At 40.4% G+C, this 20,517-nt stretch overlaps 1 protein-coding gene across 2 annotated transcripts in view; it reads right to left on the reverse strand.

Moving 5' to 3' along the window:
- Positions 1–792: 792 nt before the first annotated feature.
- Phlpp2 (PH domain and leucine rich repeat protein phosphatase 2) overlaps positions 793–20,517 on the reverse strand; it is a 63,911-nt gene continuing 44,186 nt past the window's right edge. For both annotated transcript variants that reach the window (XM_048355172.1, XM_048355171.1), the window contains exons 10-19: positions 17,745–17,805; positions 16,580–16,675; positions 15,173–15,328; positions 13,658–13,858; positions 11,529–11,691; positions 10,782–10,912; positions 10,094–10,204; positions 8,975–9,169; positions 6,918–7,149; positions 793–3,222 (exon numbers count right to left, since the gene is read on the reverse strand). In XM_048355172.1, the coding sequence (XP_048211129.1) occupies positions 2,071–3,222; positions 6,918–7,149; positions 8,975–9,169; positions 10,094–10,204; positions 10,782–10,912; positions 11,529–11,691; positions 13,658–13,858; positions 15,173–15,328; positions 16,580–16,675; positions 17,745–17,805 (2,498 nt within the window). In that variant the 3' untranslated portion in view covers positions 793–2,070. The remainder of the gene's footprint in view (positions 3,223–6,917; positions 7,150–8,974; positions 9,170–10,093; positions 10,205–10,781; positions 10,913–11,528; positions 11,692–13,657; positions 13,859–15,172; positions 15,329–16,579; positions 16,676–17,744; positions 17,806–20,517) is intronic.

Genomic DNA, 20,517 nt, shown 5'->3' on the forward strand with positions numbered 1-20,517 from the left:
TTGTCCTGCTTTTTTCCCATATAAAAATAAGGTGGCAACACATCACTGTCCCATCTAACAGAACCTACATTGTGTATGAGCCACCACGTTCCCCACTTCAAATTGAAGACCTGAGTTCTAACGCTGTTCAGTAGCTGATCAGTAGTTTGGCAGAAGGAAGTCAAATGTCCCAAACTCATTGGGGACTTGAGTTCAGATAGAGAGGGGGCTGAAGACTGGGTAGTCACTGGAGTGAGACGAGCCTCCCAGGGTCTACCCCACTGATACATGCACAGGGGCACGAGGCCTGTGGAGGATGAAGACAGAACTGTTGTGGACAGTTACCTGGTTTTTAACTATTGCTTGAAACAAAAACATCCCTCCCCCCCCCACAAAAAAAACCACAAAGGAGTAAAATATGTGTTTCTAATCTTACATTTAACATGTTGTTTCAAATGAAACAAATTAAAAATTGTTCCATTCTATTTTCTCTTCAATTGTAAAATGTTCCGAAACATCACAGCACATTTCCCATTGGATAAATCAAGCGATGCCAACATGTATAGGCATAAATAGGAATTAATTTTCCTAAGTAAACCTTTTGATGAATAAAGTAGCAGAAATATGGAAGGAATTGTATTTAAGTAGGGCTATGTGGAATCTGCAAAACAAGGGTTTCTGTAAGCTTAGGAATTTCTCAATTGAGTCTTTCTTTTTTTGCCAGTCCCGGGGCTTGAACTCAAGGCCTGAGCACTGTCCCTGGCTTCTTTTTGCTCAAGGCTAGCACTCTACCACTTGAGCCACAGCGCCACTTCTGGCTTTTTCTATATATGTGGTGCTGAGGAATCAAACCCAGGGCTTCATGTATTCCAGGCACTCTACCACTAGGCCATATTCCCAGCCCCTCAATTGAGTTTTTCTTATATTAGTATTGAGCCCATTACTTTGAAACAATGTTTTGAATCAGCAATATTCGGAAGGGTCCACTCAAATGTTAGCTCTTGAGAAAGAGAAGGAACAAGAATAATATGTAAGCTCCACCCACCCATCTGTCCTCAGTCAGCTTCCATCTGTTTCACAGCCATCATCTAGGGTAACTCAAGGTGCCTTGAACGCCTGCGGTGTCAGCCTTGGCCCTACCTGGAAGGTAGGCTGACTGCCATCAGTAAGGTGACTGCCAACTCTACCACATGTTGAGGAAAGAAGCTAATTCCTAACTGCCTCACTTCATCTGCTGGGACCATAGTTCCTAGCAGGTATCATATTTGTCAAGGAGTGATTCTCTTTCTGAGTGGGGGAAGTAGTCTGAGTTCTCACTTCTTCCCTGTCTTCATCCCCCAAAGATCATCCTACCATCCCAAGTTTCTTAGGAGCTTTCACAGTCTAACGTCCAACAGTTACACCAGTTTCCATGGCTCTTCCAAGTACCCCCCGGAGAAGGCTCCAACACCCAGTTATATCTGCCTATGGATAAAGGTGCTGGACTGCTTCTAAGATTGGCTCGAGTGCAGATTCAAAAATAAAAAGTTCACAGTCGAGGAAAAGTGCTTTCGTTACATTTCATACATAAATTATCTGTTTGATCAGTTCTACACCTCCAATAAACATCATTTTGAGGCTATATTCTCGTAGAGAAGAAAGAAAAGCCATGTGACTAGTCACATCATACCCCCTTAGTTAGTCTGAGAGATAAGGTGATTTCTCTGTCACAGAGATCCATCAGCAGCAATTAGTAAAAGGAATCAACCTTCAATTATTTCCTCCACAAAAATAGTCCCTTTCCTGCCCAGGCAGGCAAATTTTGAAAATGATCCTAGGAGAGAAAGGGTTAATGGCAGGTGGCAGGACTGATAAGAGAGCATCTGCTTTCCTCCCAGTAACTGGGAATTACAATGTGGTTAAACATGAAACTTAACACTGATAGTGGTTCTGGCTCATCTATGGCCAGTCCCTGATAGCTCTTACCTTTTTTTGGCTCCAAATTCGACCCCACACATCCACAGTTAGAAACACTGAGGCCAAGTGCCTCCTGCAGGTCCCTTCCCCACAGTTTCACAGCCTACCCTCACATTGTGCCCTTCAAGGGCAGAATCACAGCGCCGTGTCAAACTCTTCCAGGGGCTCAGTCCGATCCTCTTCACTGGGCTCAGGCTCCGGCCTGCCTTCGTGCTGCTGCTTCATTTGCTCCTTCACTTCTTCTTCCAAGTCACGAGGCACAACAAACTGATCCTCTGGTTCCAGCTGAGTAGGGGCAGCAAAATAGCCTGTTTTCCTCTTGGGGGCTTCAGTGGCCACTTCAATGAGGTTCAGGCTGTCCTCGAGGGGCACAATGGAGCCATTGGAGAGCTTCTTTCCATACAGGCAGGAAGTGGAGGGAGACTTCTGTAACTCCATCTTGTCCCTGCTCATTGGCAAAAGTATGCCACTATTTACACTGTTCTGTCTTCGGATCCCAAAATACAACCCTCTAGCATGTTCCTCAGGACATCGAGTAGAATTCTCTGAAAAAGTAGGAGGATTCTCAAGATCTCTTCCTCGGCAGCAGTGAATATCTACTTCTACTTCCACCTTGCTGCCATTAGTTATGACCCCTTCAACAGGCTGGTCATCGTCACTGTCCAGGCCATTATCTGACTGATTACTGGAGAAGGTCGCACAAGATGGCTGGCGCTGAAAAACCCCAGAGGTGGGTGTTGGGTGGAGGCTACAGCGCCTCTCTGGTCGTGGAAGCAAGCCAGCCTCCAGGCCCCCAGTGTTATGCTCATCAGAAGCCGTGGAGCCCACTTCACTGCTCACCTCAGAGGTGGACATTTCACTGCTGAATTCTGAGGCAATGCCACTACTAGAGGAGGGAGTGGTGGGCTTGGGGGCATCCTTGATGGTGGTGGTTGAAGCAAATCCCACAGGACCTGGGAGGCTGAGCCCGTTCATTTCACAGGTGCAGCCTTCCTCACCAATGTTCAAATAAACCACCATGGCCCCCACATTATCCTGACAACCATAGCTCTGTGCTAATGTGCACAGCTTCTTAGCAGCTGCTAAGGGGTCTTGCACATGACGTACTGCATTGACAGCTTCTGTATATGATAAGTGTTCCCACAATGCTTTGTTTCCCAGAATTAACAATTCATCTTGAATGGTGAGCGGAGTGGAAGATATGTGAGGCTTGGGGAGGATCCAAGGGTAGAGGTATGTACAGCCTAGCATCCGGGTACAGTAGGTCACCCCATTCACTTTGTTGTCCTAGAGACAAACAGAATACAAATTGTGAGCAACAAGCAACAATGACATGTAATTTTCCTATTATTTCCAGATCACAATGTATAGGGATCTATAATACAATAGTATATATTATATGTTTTGTCCTACAAGCAGTTTAAGCAGACTTACAAAAATGAATGAAGAAGGGGCTGGGGATATGGCCTAGTGGCAAGAGTGCTTGCCTCATATACATGAGGCTCCAGGTTCAATTCCCCAGCACCACGTATACAGAAAACCGCCAGAAGTGGCGCTGTGGCTCAAGTGGCAGAGTGCTAGCCTTGAGCAAAAAGCCAGGGACAGTGCTCAGGCCCTGAGTCCAAGCCCCAGGACTGGCCTAAAAAAAATGAATGAAGAAAATTCTAAAATAACAAAATGTCTTATGGTTATTATACCAAATAGTTGAGAGGACTGAAGTTCAATTCAATGAAATTAGAGTGAGTTGGACATTTCAAAGGACTTTTTCTAACATGAAGATGGACCTTAGCATGGCCTTAAATCAAGAAATGTGTGTCTGAGAAACAAGAAGAACTGTCAGTAATTCCACATCAGTACTCTTAAAAGAGGCCAAAATTGAGGTCACTAAAAATGATTTCTTGTTTAAAAAGGCACTAATGGAACTGAAAAGATTTCAAATGGTTAAGAAAATCTGAGGGCTGGGAATATGGCCTAATGGTAAGAGTGCTCGCCTTGTGTACATGAAGCCCTGGGTTCGATTCCCCAGCACCACATATATAGAAAACGGCCAGAAGTGGCGCTGTGGCTCAAGTGGCAGATGGCTAGCCTTGAGCGAAAAGAAGCCAGGGAAAGTGCCCAGGCCCTGAGTTCAAGCCCTAGGACTGGCCAAAAAATAAATAAATAAAAACAAAAACAGCCAGTCTGGCCAGGCAAGCCTGTAATCTTAAAAAAAAAAAAAAAAAAGAAAAATCTGAGCAGCCAAAATATCAATTAATTTTTGTTTATTTGGCCTACAGAGGAAGAAGCTAACATCTGTAGCATTACTGATCTACTCTATAGGGACTATACCAAGAATGACAGTTGGAAATGTTTATATGCTGCTACTTTTATATTAATTTCTTTTAGAGAAACAAAACAGATTCTCTAAACATACCAATAAATTAACTTTACAGTTGCAGTTGCTCTGTGTATAAAAACTCTGCCTTCAGGGGCTGGGGATATGGCTTAGTGGCAAGAGCGCTTGCCTCGTATACATGAAGCCCTCGGTTCGATTCCCCAGCACCACATGTACAGAAAACGGCCAGAAGTGGCGCTGTGGCTCAAGTGGCAGAGTGCTAGCCTTGAGCAAAAAGAAGCCAGGGACAGTGCTCAGGCCCTGAGTCCAAGGCCCAGGACTGGCAAAAAAAAAACAAAAAAAAAAAAAAAAAAAAACCCTCTGCCTTCTCATTTACCAGAATTGGTCACAAACTGTAAATTTTATTTTCTTCATTGGTGAAATATATGCATCTCTTTCATGGAGGTTATTAATTAAAGTACGAAAGTACTATACATGGCAAATAGGCAAATAAAGACGTCTGTGGTTAAAATAACAAAATCTGGGTGCTAGCAATTCACCCCTCTAATCCTACTCAGGAGGCTGAGGTCTGAGGATAGCAGTTCAAAGCCAGTCCAATCAGAAAAGTCTATGAGGCTCTTATCTCCAAGCTAAAAAGCAAAAAGCAAGAAGTGGAGCTGTGGCTCAAGTAGTAGAGCACCAGCCTTGAGGGAAAAAGCCAAGAGAAAGCTTGAGGCTCTGAGCTCAAGCCCCAGACACACAGACACAGACACAGACAGACAGACAGACAGACAGACACACACACACACACACACACACACACACTCCTACTTGTCTAGATTTCCCTAAGAAAAATCTAAGCATTGTCTAAATTTGGGGGGAAAAAATAGTCTGGTCAAACAAAAAGATGTCTTTTCCCTTCTATTTTTTTTAACTAAAAGGCTTTCCTAGGAAAAATGTCTAATTTGGATCTCAGAATCCTAATCATATCAATACATGACAATACAATACTGACTGTATATTTCATTGGATAGAAACTAAGATGGACAGTACTTGTATAATACATCAATAGTCTTTTGACAAAGAAGCAAGAAAATACTATGGGATAAGGACAGTCTTTAACAAATGGTTCTGGAACAAGTAGATATACACATAAAAAAAACCTAAGATATAGAGCTTACACTTTTTACAAAAACCAATTCAAAATGGTCATAAGCCTAAATGTAAAACTCAGAATAACAAAACTTGTAAAGACAACATCACTTGAGGGTATGGATGGGATGAGGAAAGGTGGGGGAGAAGGATGGAAGGGTGATGTTGATCAAGATGCACTGACTCATAATCTGACTTGCTGAGTTGAAACCCTTTTGTATAACTACTTAAAGATAATAATTTCTAAAAATAAAAAACAAAATACGAGCAACCTTGGGTATGGCAATGAGTTTTTAGATACAACACAAAAAGCACAATCCATGAAAGAAAAAAGAAGAAAGGATAAATGGGTTCGTTAGAGCTAAAAACTGTTCTGCAAGAGATGCTGTTAGAGGAATAGAAAGATAAGGCCCAGACTGGGGGGAAAAAACTTACAGAACACTTATAACAAAACTTTAGTAAAAATCCAATTTAAAATGGTCAAGAAATCTGAACATAATTTTTGTAGTGAGCAATGTTCACATATAATTGCTAATGTCACCAGGCACTGGTGGCCTGCAATGCTAGCTACTCAGGAGGCAGAGATCTAAGGACCATAGTTCAAAGCCAGCCTGGGGCAAGAAAGTCTGTGAGATTCTTATGTCTAATTAACTAAAGTGGTGCTGTGGCTCAAAGTGGTCTATAGAGCCTTGAGCAAAAGGAGCTCAGGGACAGAGCCCAGACCCTGGGTTCAAGCCCCACAACCAACATCAACAACAAACATTGCTAATGTCTCTCTGAAATCAAAAGGTTATGCTAGGGCTAGGAATATGGCCTAGTGGCAAGAGTGCTTGCTTTGTATACATGAAGCCCTGGGTTCGATTCCCCAGCACTACATATATAGAAAATGGCCAGAGGTGGCACTGTGGCTCAAGTGGCAGAGTGCTAGCCTTGAGCAAAAAGAAACCAGGGACAGTGCTCAGACCCTGAGTCCAAGGTCCAGGACTGGCAAAAAAAAAAAAAAAAAAAAAAAAAGAAAAGAAAAAGAAAAAAAGGTTGTGCTAATCTCTACAAAGGAGAAAAAGCTAAAAAAAAAGAAAAAGAAAAAAAGTAAGTACTTGATGTTTCATTATAAGGAAAAATCCTCTCTAGATCATAGAAAGCCATACACAAAATACATTTTGCATTTCAGAATGGAAATGCCAAACTATAGATCTTTCTTCTGCTGGAACAACAAAAGCAGATGAATTGTGAACTAAGTGGGGAACAACATTCACTTTACTTGCTAGGCATTTCATTTACAGGAGTGTAAACTAGGGCTTTCATTTCTAATTTTTCATTTTCTTTTTGCTAGTCATTAAATGCTCAGTAGATTTTCTTGTAGTGCCATACTGAAATCATATGACCTCAACATTTATCTGGATTTGGATACAATTTAAAAGGTGCAAGAGGAAGACAGTGAACCTTCACGGCCTCTCTACAAAGTGGCCTTCAGTAGGCTTGGGTAGTTGAAGTGACTGCAAAGTGTGAGATGCACCTCTGTTATGATGGCTTTTTGGTCCTTCACCCTTTCAGCTTCCTCTGGGTCCTGTTCCAGGCTGAAGACTTTAGAGAGGGGCACTGGCTTCCCACCTCGGCACAGAACAGCTTGGCATGTGCCAACGTTGGCCACAGTCAAGCTAAAACTACTTGTTGGATCAGCAGTGTCAGGGCGGATATAGCACAGGAGAGCAGAGGAGCCCAGCTTCTGGCCAGCCATTCCCAACTTCCTGTATAAAAAGAGAAGTAAAAAAGAAAACCGGTAGCTAGTATTAGAAGAAAGAAGGTGGCCCATTATGTCCATACTTCCCTTGTGTTTTCCTGCCATAGAATTACGACCCGGCCTTAGCCTTATCAGCAGAAGGGCTCTATCATGTGTGGTGGTGATAATGGGGGGTTTTCCTTCCTCTCTCAGTTGATGGAAGAAGAAAAGATTTTAAAAGGGCAATGGACAGTGCAGGGCACCTCTCTCTATTGCTGTGTGCCTGATCAGAGACTTGCTTATTTAAGGGTTTTCAAATTTTGGCACATCAGAATCATGTGTAGGGTCTGGTAATGGTTGGAGCACATGCTGATGGGTCCTGCTCCAGAGTTTCTGATTCAGTGGACAACAGACTAGCATTATAATCTGCATTTCTATCAATTTTCTAGTGTGCCAAGGATGCTAATCCTGAAGAAGCATTTTGAGAACCACTCAGGTTTTAAGTTCCTGTGGAAAGCACTATGATTCTCCTTGTACTCCCTTTATCCGACCACACATGGAAGAAAATACAAACATACAGCAAATGCCACAGAACAATCTAGTTTCAAATTCTAAGCCTAGATTTATTAGCTGTAAATCCTCAGCCAGTTACTTCTCTAAGAATGTTCTCTGATTAAATATCTATTTGGCCTATTTTGAACTTACAGGATGAAAAATGTATAGTAGTGCCTACATGGCTCTTGGAAGTGCTTCAGAAACTAAACTGCCTTGCCCAAACTCTTTATTCTACCAAGTCTCTAGCCCAGGTCTACTGAAACACAGACTCCTTTCCTAACGCTTTGGTTTGTTTTACTCATAGTGTAAGCCACCCACCTGATGTAAAAGATTTTTCCATTAGCTACCAAGAGGTTTTTTTTTAATAGTTTGTTTATGAGGTTTTACTCCAAGTAGCTTCGATTGTTGAGAAGATTAGCTTGTTAACTCTCAATAACAAGTATTCTGAACATATGGCTCTATTCAGTTGTCACTAATTTTTGGAGAAAATCACATTATTTCCCTCAATATACAAACACCTATATAGACTCACAATCTGTTACACATATTTCTGGTCTTCCCAGATCCTAAGCCACCTTTGGGTTCAATAGAGAAGGCAGGTGAATCCACAAGGTCATTTTATTGTTGTTGGGGGGTGGGGGAGAAGCTTGAACTCAGGGCCAGAGCACTGTCTGAGCTCTTCTGCTAAAGGCTAGCATTCTACCACTTTGAAACATAGCTCCACATCTGGTTTTTGAGTGGTTGATTGGAGATAAGAGTCTCATGGGGGCTTGTAATGTGGCTTAGTGATACAGTGATTGCCTAGCATGCATGAAGCCCTGGGTTTGATTGCTCAGTACCACATAAACAGAAAAAGCTAGAAGTAAAGCTATGGCTCAAGTGCTAGCCTTGAGAAAAAGAAGCTCAGGGACAGTGTCCAGCCAGGCCCTCAGTTCAAGCCTCATGACTGGCAAAAAAAAAAAGTCTCATGGGGATTTTTCTGCCCTGGCTGGCTTTGAACTACAATCCTCAGATCTCAGCCTCCTGAGTAGCTAGGATTACAGGAATAAACCACTGGTGCCCGGCAAAAGTTGAGTATTTTTTTTTTTAATGTATTCTTAAAGTCAGAGCCTTAGAGAGGTACTTTTCCACAATTTCTTTAACGAAACAAAGTTCTATAATCCTGTATGGAAAGAAAAATCATGAAGAAGGAACAGGATCTCTTCTTGATCCCACAGTTATAAACCATGGCTTCATACATAAGCGACCTATTTCTCAAAAGTAGAGCTGAGTTAGGGATGATTCAACCATCTGCTCACCTGTGAGATACCAAGAAGGTGTTGGCCATGAAAACTGTGTCATTTGTAGACTGCTGTACCTCTTCCAAAAGCACATCTGCCATCGTACATTGCAGCAGGCGAGGAAGCTCCTCATTGCGGTCTCCATCAAACATGCCATACACAGCTCCCACCCCCTCTGCAAAGTTATCCATAGCGAGGGCAGAAACACAGAGCCTATATGGAAAGACAAGAATATAATCATCAAAGAAAGCTACTTGTAGAAGCATTCTAGGATTTTTTTGTGAGTCTTTTGCTCTACCACTAGTAGTGCTCTACCACTTGCACCACAGTGCCACTTCTAGCCTTTTCTGTTTATGTGGTATTGAGGAATTGAACCATGCATGCTAGGTAAGCACACTACCACTGAGCTACATTCCCAGTCCCTTGTAGAAGCATTCTTTCATCAAGTTTTAATAACATGTGACAAAGCAAAGTGGCAAATCTTCATCTAGGTAAGAAAAAATTCCCTAGATAATGAAGCAGCATCTTAAAGAGTTGACATCCTAAGGAAAGTAGGTCATGGATACTACTTATTAGCTTTCCAATGCTGTCAAAAGCTGGTACAATAAGATAGTTTTCTTATCATAATGATTAAGGACTAGTTTGTCCATGATCAGCCAAAGGCCAGCAGAATACATCTGTGGTTAAAGCTAGGTTTACTACTTGCAGCAAGAAAAATTGCACAAATGAAACTCTGGAGTACGCAGGGAAGTGAGTCCTGGCAATAAACTATCATAAGATTTCAGCTTTTCCTGGAACATTGTAGAGAATGCCTTAGGAAGTGAAGAACTGTACCAGATTGGTGACTGTCAGAAAGCAGAGCTTTATGCATTTGGGTCTCTCAATCTAAATCTGACAGATAGAAGAGGAAAATTAGCTTGAGAAAACCATGAGGAGATGTTTGTTTGGTATTTTGGAGGTCGACTATTCACTTGGCTCTTATCTTTCTTTATCATGATTTCAGAGGTATCTTAACTGATGTTCACATGCTATGATTTGCTTTTGTGTCACAGACAGAACAGCATAGTCTAAGCTGAGAGCATCAGATATCAAAGGCTGCCTTTTCTCTTTCTCACTTTTCAGGGTAAATATACTCACTTATTTCTCTGTCCTGCCATCTCAGCCAGTCCATGGCTCCAGAAAGTTGAAGTAACTGTAGAATCTGTGGTTGGCAAAGGTTTCTGATCAATTTTCAGAGTTGTAATATGGCTGTGAGAGGTGAAATTAGGGAAGATTAATAATGTTTCTCCTTCCTCTCTCTTTCTCTCCTCTCTCCCCTACCCCCTTGCACCACCACCAACTATCCCAATAAAAACAAGATTTTATAAAATAATCTCTTGAGCCAGACTAAGATTCATCTGCAAAGAGACTGAATAAAAGTAGTATGATTAGCTCCTTGCTCAGATATAGGAGAAATCAAGGAAAGGAGTAAAAGTATAGGTGATGAATATTACCAAAATGAATGCATGATGAAAACTTCTAAATTTCAGACAATTGTCTACTTGCTTTAATTGTTAACAGTATAATAAACTCTTGGAACAATGAAGCTGCATTGTCTCTTAAACACTGCAATGTGATCTGTGCTACCTAAAATATCTAGGCCAGCCATGTAAAATTAGCAGACTACTGGATAGAACATCCATTCATAACTGAATCAAAGAAGAGACTCTAGGGACATTCTATTCTTTCAATTAGCTGAGACCTCCACAGTCCTGTAGAAGACACACAGTTGGCTGGTGGGCCTCAAGAGTATACATGCATTCAATATCTAATTTTTTTTTCCTACCTAAACATGTCCAGTGTCTTGTGTTCCAGAACCAGATTCGTATTTCCAGTCAGGTCAAGGTCTTGTAATGTAGCAGGTAGAACCTCTGGAATTAGTATTTCTGTCAAGTCATTGCAACTTAGGTCTACAAACTGCAAACAGAGAAATAAAAGAAAACACAGCATAGCTCATTATCTACTATCAATCACTTAACCACTTACTAAATCCCTGAAAGTGAATTGAAATTTCTTCTCAGGAATGAATTCCATATTCCCTGATCCTAAACTGGGCATATCAGAAGAGAACAAAATCCCTTCCATATAAGAAAAATATCTCTTCCTTATAGAAAGAGAATAGTTTCATTTACACTCCTTTTTTCTCTTCTTCCTTAAGAGAGAGGCATCATACAATCCTGTCATTTCATCATAAAGATAGAATGCCAGTACATAAAAAATACATGGGTCTGAGGCTGGATGGTAGTCATCCCAGTAATCTCAGCTACTTTAGAGGCAGAAATCAGAAGAATAACAGTTCAGTCAGCCCAGGCAAAATATAAGAAAGATGCCTAATTCAACAAACAAGCCCATAATTCCAGCTATATGGGAGTCATATAGGTTCATAGTCCAAGATCGAGCCTAGACAAACTAGGTGGCCCTACCCCAAAAGAATAACTCTAAGCAAAAAAGAACTGGGAATGTGGCCCTGTGAGACCCTGTATTCAAACCCCGGTACCCCTGCCCCCCACCACAAAAAAAAAAAAATCAGTACCTGGATCTGAGGCAACTGCAGTATTTCTGGAAAAATGCTAATGTTATTGGAGTGTGCAACAAGGGTATGCAGTCTTTTGCAGTTTGCTATGGTTGTGGGAATGGTTTTAAGCTTGTTGCCACTTAGGTTCAGTTCTTCCAACTGCTCCAATTTATTTAATTTGCTGAAAAAGAGCATCAGGCCAGTAAGTGCTATTTCACAGAAGCCACAGAGTACAGAAGACCAAACTGGTCTATTGCAGAGGAAACAGCAGCAATGAATGGCACACCAATGCAAGTGAGCTGCTGGGCCTCAGCCTCACCTGCCTCTCTGCATGTTTCTGGCTGGCACTGCCCTTGTTTTTCTTACAGCTTTGGGCATGAACATCTTCTTGTTGCCTGATTTTAGGATATGACTCAAATAGCATGGACCTACTGTCCCAAGACCAGTTTAGGTCCTTGCTTTACCAGTAATTAGCTGCCAAATACTGGGTAAGGGAAAGTGAGTGGACCTTGACTCTTTCAGCTGTAGAATGAGCCAGTTGTATTAAATCATCACTAAGATTCATTTCAGTTTCAAATGTTTACAGGTGAGCATAACAATTCATCTTCACTAAGTGCTTATCTAATTCTTATTGTACATGCAGCACCATTTTGGGGACCATAATAAATGGTTATTTACTGGTCTAAAAAATTAACAAAACATTTAACAATATCATGGAGAAAAATGTTGAAAAATAAATCATTGATAATACCAGCAACCTGCAGGAATTATTATAATTTTACTAAATTTCCTATCAAATTTCTCTAATGAATATTTGTCTTTCATAATTTTACATACTACTTTTCTCATATCAAAAATAATTTCTATTTCTATAAAATTCATACTTTTAAAAATGAAGCTTAGAAAATTCTTTTTTTTTTTTTTTTGCCAGTCCTGGGCCTTGGACTCAGGGCCTGAGCACTGTCCCTGGCTTCTTTTTGCTCAAGGCTAGCACTCTGCCACTTGAGCCACAGCGCCACTTCTGGAGAAAATTCTTATATATTCAATGAAAGAAACTGGAAACAGAAAATAAAATTCTTTTAATAAAATATCAAAGATAATCTCTGATGACATTTTGGCAGATATTTCAGATTTCGAAAAAGTCATGACACTTGCAATTCCAGCTTCTGGCAGATCATGTTTACAGGCAAGCCTGGGCCACACAGCTACACCCATCTCAAACCTCATCCCCCAAGATGGTGCCATTTTCAAGATACATGTTTTATAATTTACTTTAACTTACTAATGTATTTATACACAATGTCCAAATAGTCAACTTCTATCCTCTTCTCCTACACTATCCCTGTTTGGATTTTTTTCACTATTAAATAGGAATGCATACCCATATCTCAGCTTCTGACTGATTACTCAAAACTGTACTTGACTCTGAAAATAGTCCAAAAGAAATAAGATTGGGATTATGCCTGTTCAATTTTAACATTGTGCAGGAAACTATTATTCAATATAGAATACACATTTTCTTTAAAGTGCTACTCCTAAATTCCACTTTGTTTTGTTATCTGTAATTAGATCTAATTTTATCCTTACTACTAATTTCTTATTTTCACTTTCTGTGATGTACTTGCAATTTTATATCAACCTGTCTTTGATCCTTCCAATAGTGAAAGTACCATCAAAATTGGATAAGACTCCTGATAATACCAAAATATACCCTCTAATGCAACATTGATAAGAGAAAGAGAATTCTATCTTTAGAAATTCTTTAAATTACTTAATAAGTCTGTATTTTTCTAGGAAACATTTTTAAATAATTAAAATTAAAACTTAAAATATATTTGAACCACAATTTCTCTGGTTACTGACACTTAACAACTGGGTACAAACAATTCAGATGAGAGCTCCCAAGCTCAGCATGCTAACAACACATGTAATACCAGCACTAGAGAGGATGAGGCAGAGGGATCACAAGGTCAGACTAGGCTTCATAGAGAGACACTGACTCAAGAAAAAACAAGATGAGACTTTCCCACTGGATTAGTAAAATCACAGTACCAGTAGGTCAGTTGACATAAAGAAAGTATAATTTAGTCTGACAAATGCAGGATTAACATTATGTTCTCAAGTTATCATGCTTTACATTCATTCACCTTGCAGGAAAGGTCTGCAGCTGGTTGTTTGCAAGATGTAAGATTCGCAAGTGTGGGTGCCCAACCAGGACAGGAATGCACTGGTCTGTCAGGAGGTTGCTGGTAAGATACAGCAGCTGCAGCACACTCCGACTCTCCTCCCCAGCACAAGCAGAAGGCAGAGACTCCAGATTATTTGCAGATGCATTCAAGTACCTGAGACTAAGAGAACACATAGATCATTATCTCCTTTGTGTTTATTGTTGCTTTCTTATGATACAGACCCCATCTTGTCCATGCTCTCAGTATGGAATGCTGACATCCTAAGCTCACACACTCAAAAGAATAATTTCCTCCAGGCCGTTTCCTCTAACGGAGTCTATCCAATGCAAAGTTCCCTTTACTCAGCTCATGCAAGCCACACAGAAGAAAGCAAATAAGTATGTCTTCTTTTCTCATTCTTCTACAGTGATGGAATTCTAACCAGGCTTCATTTTTTACCATCTGTATTTTCACTGAAAGGACTGCTGAGTACCATAGGCACATATATGAAGATATTCTCCAGAAAAAAAAAATGGTCTGAGTTTGGCAGAGTGATATATATATTTTCCCAGCCCTCAGAATCTTGAGTTTAAGGTCAACCTGGGCTACATAATGAATTCAAGACTAGCCTGAGCCAAGTGCAACCGTGTTTCAAAAAAGGAATAGCTAACCTAGGCACAGTGGCTCCCAGGTTGCTCAGGAGGCAGAGATTGGGGGCTCACAGTTCAAGGCCAGCCCAGGAAAAGTTAGCAAGACCTCACCTGAAAACTACAGTCAAGTATGGCAATACAGATCTGTCATCACAGCTACACAGGAAATATAAACAGGAAAAGTGCAGTCCAGGCTAGCACGGGTAAAAGTATGAGACTATTTCAAAATTAACTAAAGCAAAAAAGGCTGGGGCATGGCTCAAGTGATAGAGTGACTACCTCGCAAGTAGTCCTATAGCTCAAACCCCAGAATGACAATCCAACCTCCCCTAAAATAAGGGCTGAGATATAACTCCCTGGTAGATGGCTTGCCTAATATGCACAGACCCTGGATTCCATCTTTAGCACCAAAGAAAGAGAAAAAAAGAACAGAACAGAACAGGAAAGGGAAGGGGAGGGGAGGGGAAAGGAGGGGAGGAGAGGAAATTTTCTGGTTTAGCAGCATGATTATTTACTTTACAAATCTCATAATAATCCCTTAATGATGGATCTTCAGACTATCAATATTTCCATACATACACTATTATGGACATTATAATGAATAAATACATGTGAGTCATTATCTAATTATAACTTTAAGATTCATTCCTAGGCACAGAATTTATGAGAGCAAAGGACATATACTTTAAACAAGTTTTTTAGTACATTGCCAAACTGAGATTTACAAAGGCTATACCAAATTGTACTTCTACAAGAAGAATGCTATTTACACATTCTGTAAATAGTGAGTGGTTTGCTTATCCACTGATACTACTCCTGGGAGAAAAGAATATCTAGTACTCACTTTAAGGCCTTGGAGAAGAGAGTGTCTGGCAACCTGGAGAGAAGGTTATGCTGTATGTCCAGCACCTCCAGGGGGATGTGCTCTACCAGGGCTGGAAGCGCTTGGATGTGATTGTGTCCCACCATCAGTTTCCTAAGACTCAAGCTACTCAGAATTCTAAAGAGAGACAGTACAAAGAGACGAAAACTTATGTAAATTTTTCTAAATCTGGTCTAGGCTACTTAGCTAAAATCAGTCAACTAATAGAAGAAACATTATTTCTAGACCATACAATCCATGACAAGTGCCTGTACCGAGCCAAGAAAGCAGTCATGCCCATATGTTACCCACCACCCACAGGGAAATCATGAAGGTGCTTCTGAGGAAAGGTGACTTCATGGAGACAAGCAGCACCCAAGATGTACATGAACACAATTTCTACAGTAAGTCCACTTAGATTTTGTAGTCTAGGCAGAAATGAAATCTACAGAACAGTTACTAATATTAAACTTAGTGTAGAACAGTAGTAATTTAATGTAAAAATAATTGAATGTAATAAAAGCTTCATTACAATAAAAACTATTTACCGAATGCTTAAAATGTGCTAGGCCATTTAATGATAAAGTTCAGAAAGATTAAGTGACTTTGATTTGCCAAAGATCTCACACTGAATAGTAATGGTGTAGTGTGGATTTGAACTAAGCTATGACTCCAGAGGTTATTATGAAACTTAATGGGCTACGAAGCCTCTAGTTCAATTTTCAAGACTCCATAATCACAAATTTTACATATTGATCAGTACTTGAGTACAGAATACTCTACTATAACCCATCAAGTACATTCTTCCCCTCCACATAGAGAAATCCTTCCATCTGGTAAAGGTCAATCCAAATGCCATCTCCTTTATGAAGCATTCTCTAATTATTCAAAGTTCTTCTAAATTTTCAAAACCATTTATACAGTGCTGTGATAAAGAGTTGAAGCTCTAACAGCAAGAATAACTCCATCCAAATGCCAGCTCCCATCACTTCCTGGTTAAGTGCCGCTTTGGATATATTACCTAACTATTCTTCATTTTCTCATTCCTAAGCTGAGGAGGACAGCATCTACAAATTAGGCTTTTTAAGGATTAGGTTAAGTAATTTAGACATTCTAACTCATTTTATGAAAAGTAACTATTATTATTATCATCTCACCATCCATGCAGCAACTTCTGGTTCATTTTATCCATTAATTTGCACATGTCACACTACCTTCTAAGTTTCTTTTAGGCCAAGACAATGCATTAGCCATCACTACAATACTTATGGCACATTATTCTGTCTTAAACTCAAGAAAGAAAAACAAATATAGGAAGGCACATACATACACACACACATACACACACACACACATCTATATACAATATATACATTCACACACACATACCTCACAGGAACCTCTGTGAGAAGATTAAAACTCACATCTAGTATTTCTAACTTCTTTGCTTCACAGGCCCAGTCAGGGACACACTCTAGCAGATTTCTGCAGATAATAAATAAGCAAAAGGCATGATTCATTTAAGGTGACAGATTATTATGGTATGGGTCATAAATGTTACCTAAGGCCATGTATTGCTGACCTGGTCACCAGCCTGTGGTTGAATCCTTAGGAGGCGGGGCTAAAGGAAGGAAGTTAGTTCATTGGGGCGTGCCCTTGAGAGGGATACAGAGACCACAACTCCTTCCTCTCTCTTTGCTTCCCAGGTGCCATGAGGTTGAGTAGTTTCAATGTGCATGCTGCCATAATGATGTGCCTAGTCACAGGCTCAAGCTGATAAGGCCAAGAAACTATGGACTTCAATGCCTAAAGCCATGAAGCAAGGCAGGTACTAGTGGCTCACACCTGTAATTCTATCTGCTCAGGAGGCTGAGATCTGAGGATCATGGTTTGAAGTCAGCTGGAGCAAGAAAGGCTGTGAAAGCCTCATCTCTAATTAACCACCAAAAAACTGGAAGTGGGGCTGCTACTCAAAGTGGTAGAACCTTGAGCAAAAAAGCTCAGGGCAAGCCCTCAAGCCCCGAGTTCAAGCCCAGCCCCCCAAACAAAAAAACAAACAAACCATGAGCGAAAATAAGCCATTCCTTTAGACTGCTTATCTCAGGCACTTGGTTAAAGCTACAGACAATATGAATAACATAAGGTAAGTGGAACCTATTTCACTGGACTACAATGCACATGTTAGCCAACCTGTGAGTCCTATTTAGGGCAAGGACACTATCTCAAGGCATCCACTGGCATATCACCTAGAACACAGTGAGCACTTGAGATAAAAAGAGAATCACTGTCATGAAGGTAATAAGCCTTCTTTGTCTAACCTCCTAGATCCAAAGTCTTTAAGAAGGGACAATTTATAGACACCTTCCATTTCAAGAAGGTCCCTCATGTAACTACATGCTGTGGCACTTAGACTCACTTGTCTCCAATTCATCCTTTTGCCTTTCTCTAGGCTAGCCAAATACTGCACTATGTTTAGATTTACTGTAGCACAGAACTATCAAAGAATCCACATGTGTGTTTACTACACTCAAACACACTTTCATGAGACACTCACCTGGAGAGTTCTAGGGAAGTGAGTACACTGGGCACTGGGTAGACATTCACTGCTGTCAGTCCTAGAAAAAAACAAAAAGGTGTTAGCAACATTCTCTGTAGAAACCAAGTGGGCTACCAGTAAACAAGGCAAAACTAGTTTAATGAAATATCAGGAAAACACTGATTTTTCTCTTACTGAAAGGACTAAAGATAGAAACTATTGAGCAAATCATTCTGACTACTGCTTGATCCCAAGTTGTCTTGGAAAACAAATTCAACTACTAATTGAAGGAGTCTGTGGGCTCTGCTGAATTTATACTAGATCAAGTAGTTGTTAAACACTAACAGTAACTACTGAGTTTTTTTATCTTGAAAAAATACCGGAATTTTTGCTGGTAATATTCAAACTTTTAACTAAAGTATAACTTCAATACAAAGGAATCTTAAGTGTATAGATCAGTAAATTCTGACAAGCAGAATATGCTAGTGGAACCAATACCCAGATCAAGAAACAGATGACCCCCAGCTCCCAGCTGCATCCCCTCACCTTCTCTTCTACTCAATACACCCTCTTCAAAGGAACCACTGAGTACTCTGACCTGGGATACCACGGACATAGGGCTTTTGTCTATTTATATAAATTAATATAGTATGTAAAATAATACAGTATGTAAAGCAATACATACAGTATGAAACAGGGTGTAACTACATAGTTCAGATGTCCTAGAACTTACAATCCTCCTCGGCCTCCTAAGTGCTCATGTAACAGTACATCACCATGCCATGTATAAATTTTTTCTAGCTTTATTCACTTCAAATTATGCTTGTGAGACTTGTTCATATTGGGCTGCATATAGTTATACTTCTTTTTTTTCCCATGCCGATGTAAAGTTCTTTTATGTGAATATACCACAACTCATTTATTGAATTTGGCACTAATGAAAACTTCATTTTCTAGTTCAGGGTGACTGCTTTTGCCCGTGTAGTTGGGGACTAATACAAGCACTTATATTGAGTATGGGCCTAGAAGAGGAACCGCTGAGAGCACTGCACACATTCAGCTTTAGTGGATATTTCTGAACAGTTTTATTACTATACATTCCACTGGTATTTTCACTTGGTCATTGAAGTCAGGTACACAGTAGTTTATAAGGGGGGTTCGATTTGCATATCTCTGATGATTACCTGTGACACTAATCTATTATCTGAATAGCTTCTTTTGTGAAGCTGGGTTCTTTGAGGCACCAAAACTGTAATTACTTATGTGAATTCTTCAAGGCTGTAGAATTCTGAAAACAATACCTAATCCTGGTGTTCAGAACATGATATGATACTCAGAACTGGGTGTTGATGAGCTCACTCTCAGTGTGGTGGGGCACTTGGAGCCTGTGGGCACATTGATAAGGGATCTCTCCATGTCACAGAATCAATACACAGCCCCAGTCAACACCTGCATCTGATCCAAGAGCATAAGCTAAGCCACAATTTGAAGGTTCTATAACATAATGAAAAGAAAAGCTTTTTAACTTTCTTTATATGAATAATATATTCCACAATAAAGAAAATGAGCACTCTTTCAGTCATCACCTAGCTTTTAACAGATCCACATTCTGCTTTGCATATGTCACTTTTTTTCCCCTTAAGTACTGGAGATTGAATCCAGAGCCTCTCAAGTGCTCAGCAAGCCCTTTATCATTTAGACTACATCCCCAGCCTTATTTTCTGTCTGTTTGCTTTTGGTGGTACTAGGGTTTGAACTCAGGGACTCACACTTGCTAGGAAGGTGCTCTACTTCTGAGCCAGGACAGTCTTTTCTGGCACTGGCTTATTTTGGGATAGACTCTTGCTTCCTGGCTGGGCATATCTGTCTATTTTAGGCTTCCTGTTAGTGCTTAGATGGCAGGTATGTACCACCTCATCCAGCTTCTTTTCAATGAGATGGAGTCTCACAAACTTTTCTGCCAAAGTTAGCTTAGGACTGCAATCCTCTCATTCTCAGCTTCCTATGCAGCTGGGATGACAAGCACATAACACTGCATCCAGCTATGAGTTACAAAGGGGTCTCATGGGTATGTTCAGGCTAGCCTTTAACTGCAATTCTTCTGATCTCAGGTTCACAAGTAGATAGAATTACAAGTAAGAGTCACATGTCCAGCTTTGTTTTGTTTTGTTTGAGATAAGGTTTGGCTAACTTTGCTTTGTTTCTCTGGTTTTTTTTTTTTTTTTGCCAGTCCTGGGGCTTGAACTCAGGGCCTGAGCACTGTACCTGGCTTCTTTTTGCTCAAGGCTAACACTCTACCACTTGAGCCACAGTGCCACATCTGGCTTTGTCTATATATGTGGTGCTGAGGAATTGAACTCAGGGCTTTGTGTAAACGAGGCGAGCACCTTACCACTAGGCCATATCTCAGCCCTGTTAATTTTGCTTTGCTGGTGTTGAATTCATAATCCTTCTGCTTCCATCCCCTTAGTAGCAAGAATTACAGCTAAGGGATAGAATTCATGGATACACCTTTACTTTTTTTAAGAATTAAAATACTACACAGCTGGGCACTGGTTGCTCATGCCTGTAATCCTAGCAACTCAGGAGGATGAGATCTGAAGAATGCAGTTCAAAGCCAACCTAGGCAGAAAAATCTGAGACTCTTATTTCTATTGAACTACTAAAAAAGCTGGAAGTGAGGTTCAAGTGTTAAAAGCGCTAGCCTTGAACAAAAGAAGCTAAAGGGCAGCATCCAGGCCCTGAGTTCAAGTCCTGGCACCAAAAACAAAACAAACAAACAAAAAACTAC

This window comes from Perognathus longimembris, chromosome 10 (genome assembly GCF_023159225.1).
Source record: "Perognathus longimembris pacificus isolate PPM17 chromosome 10, ASM2315922v1, whole genome shotgun sequence".
In the NCBI taxonomy this organism is placed as follows: Eukaryota; Metazoa; Chordata; class Mammalia; order Rodentia; family Heteromyidae; genus Perognathus; species Perognathus longimembris.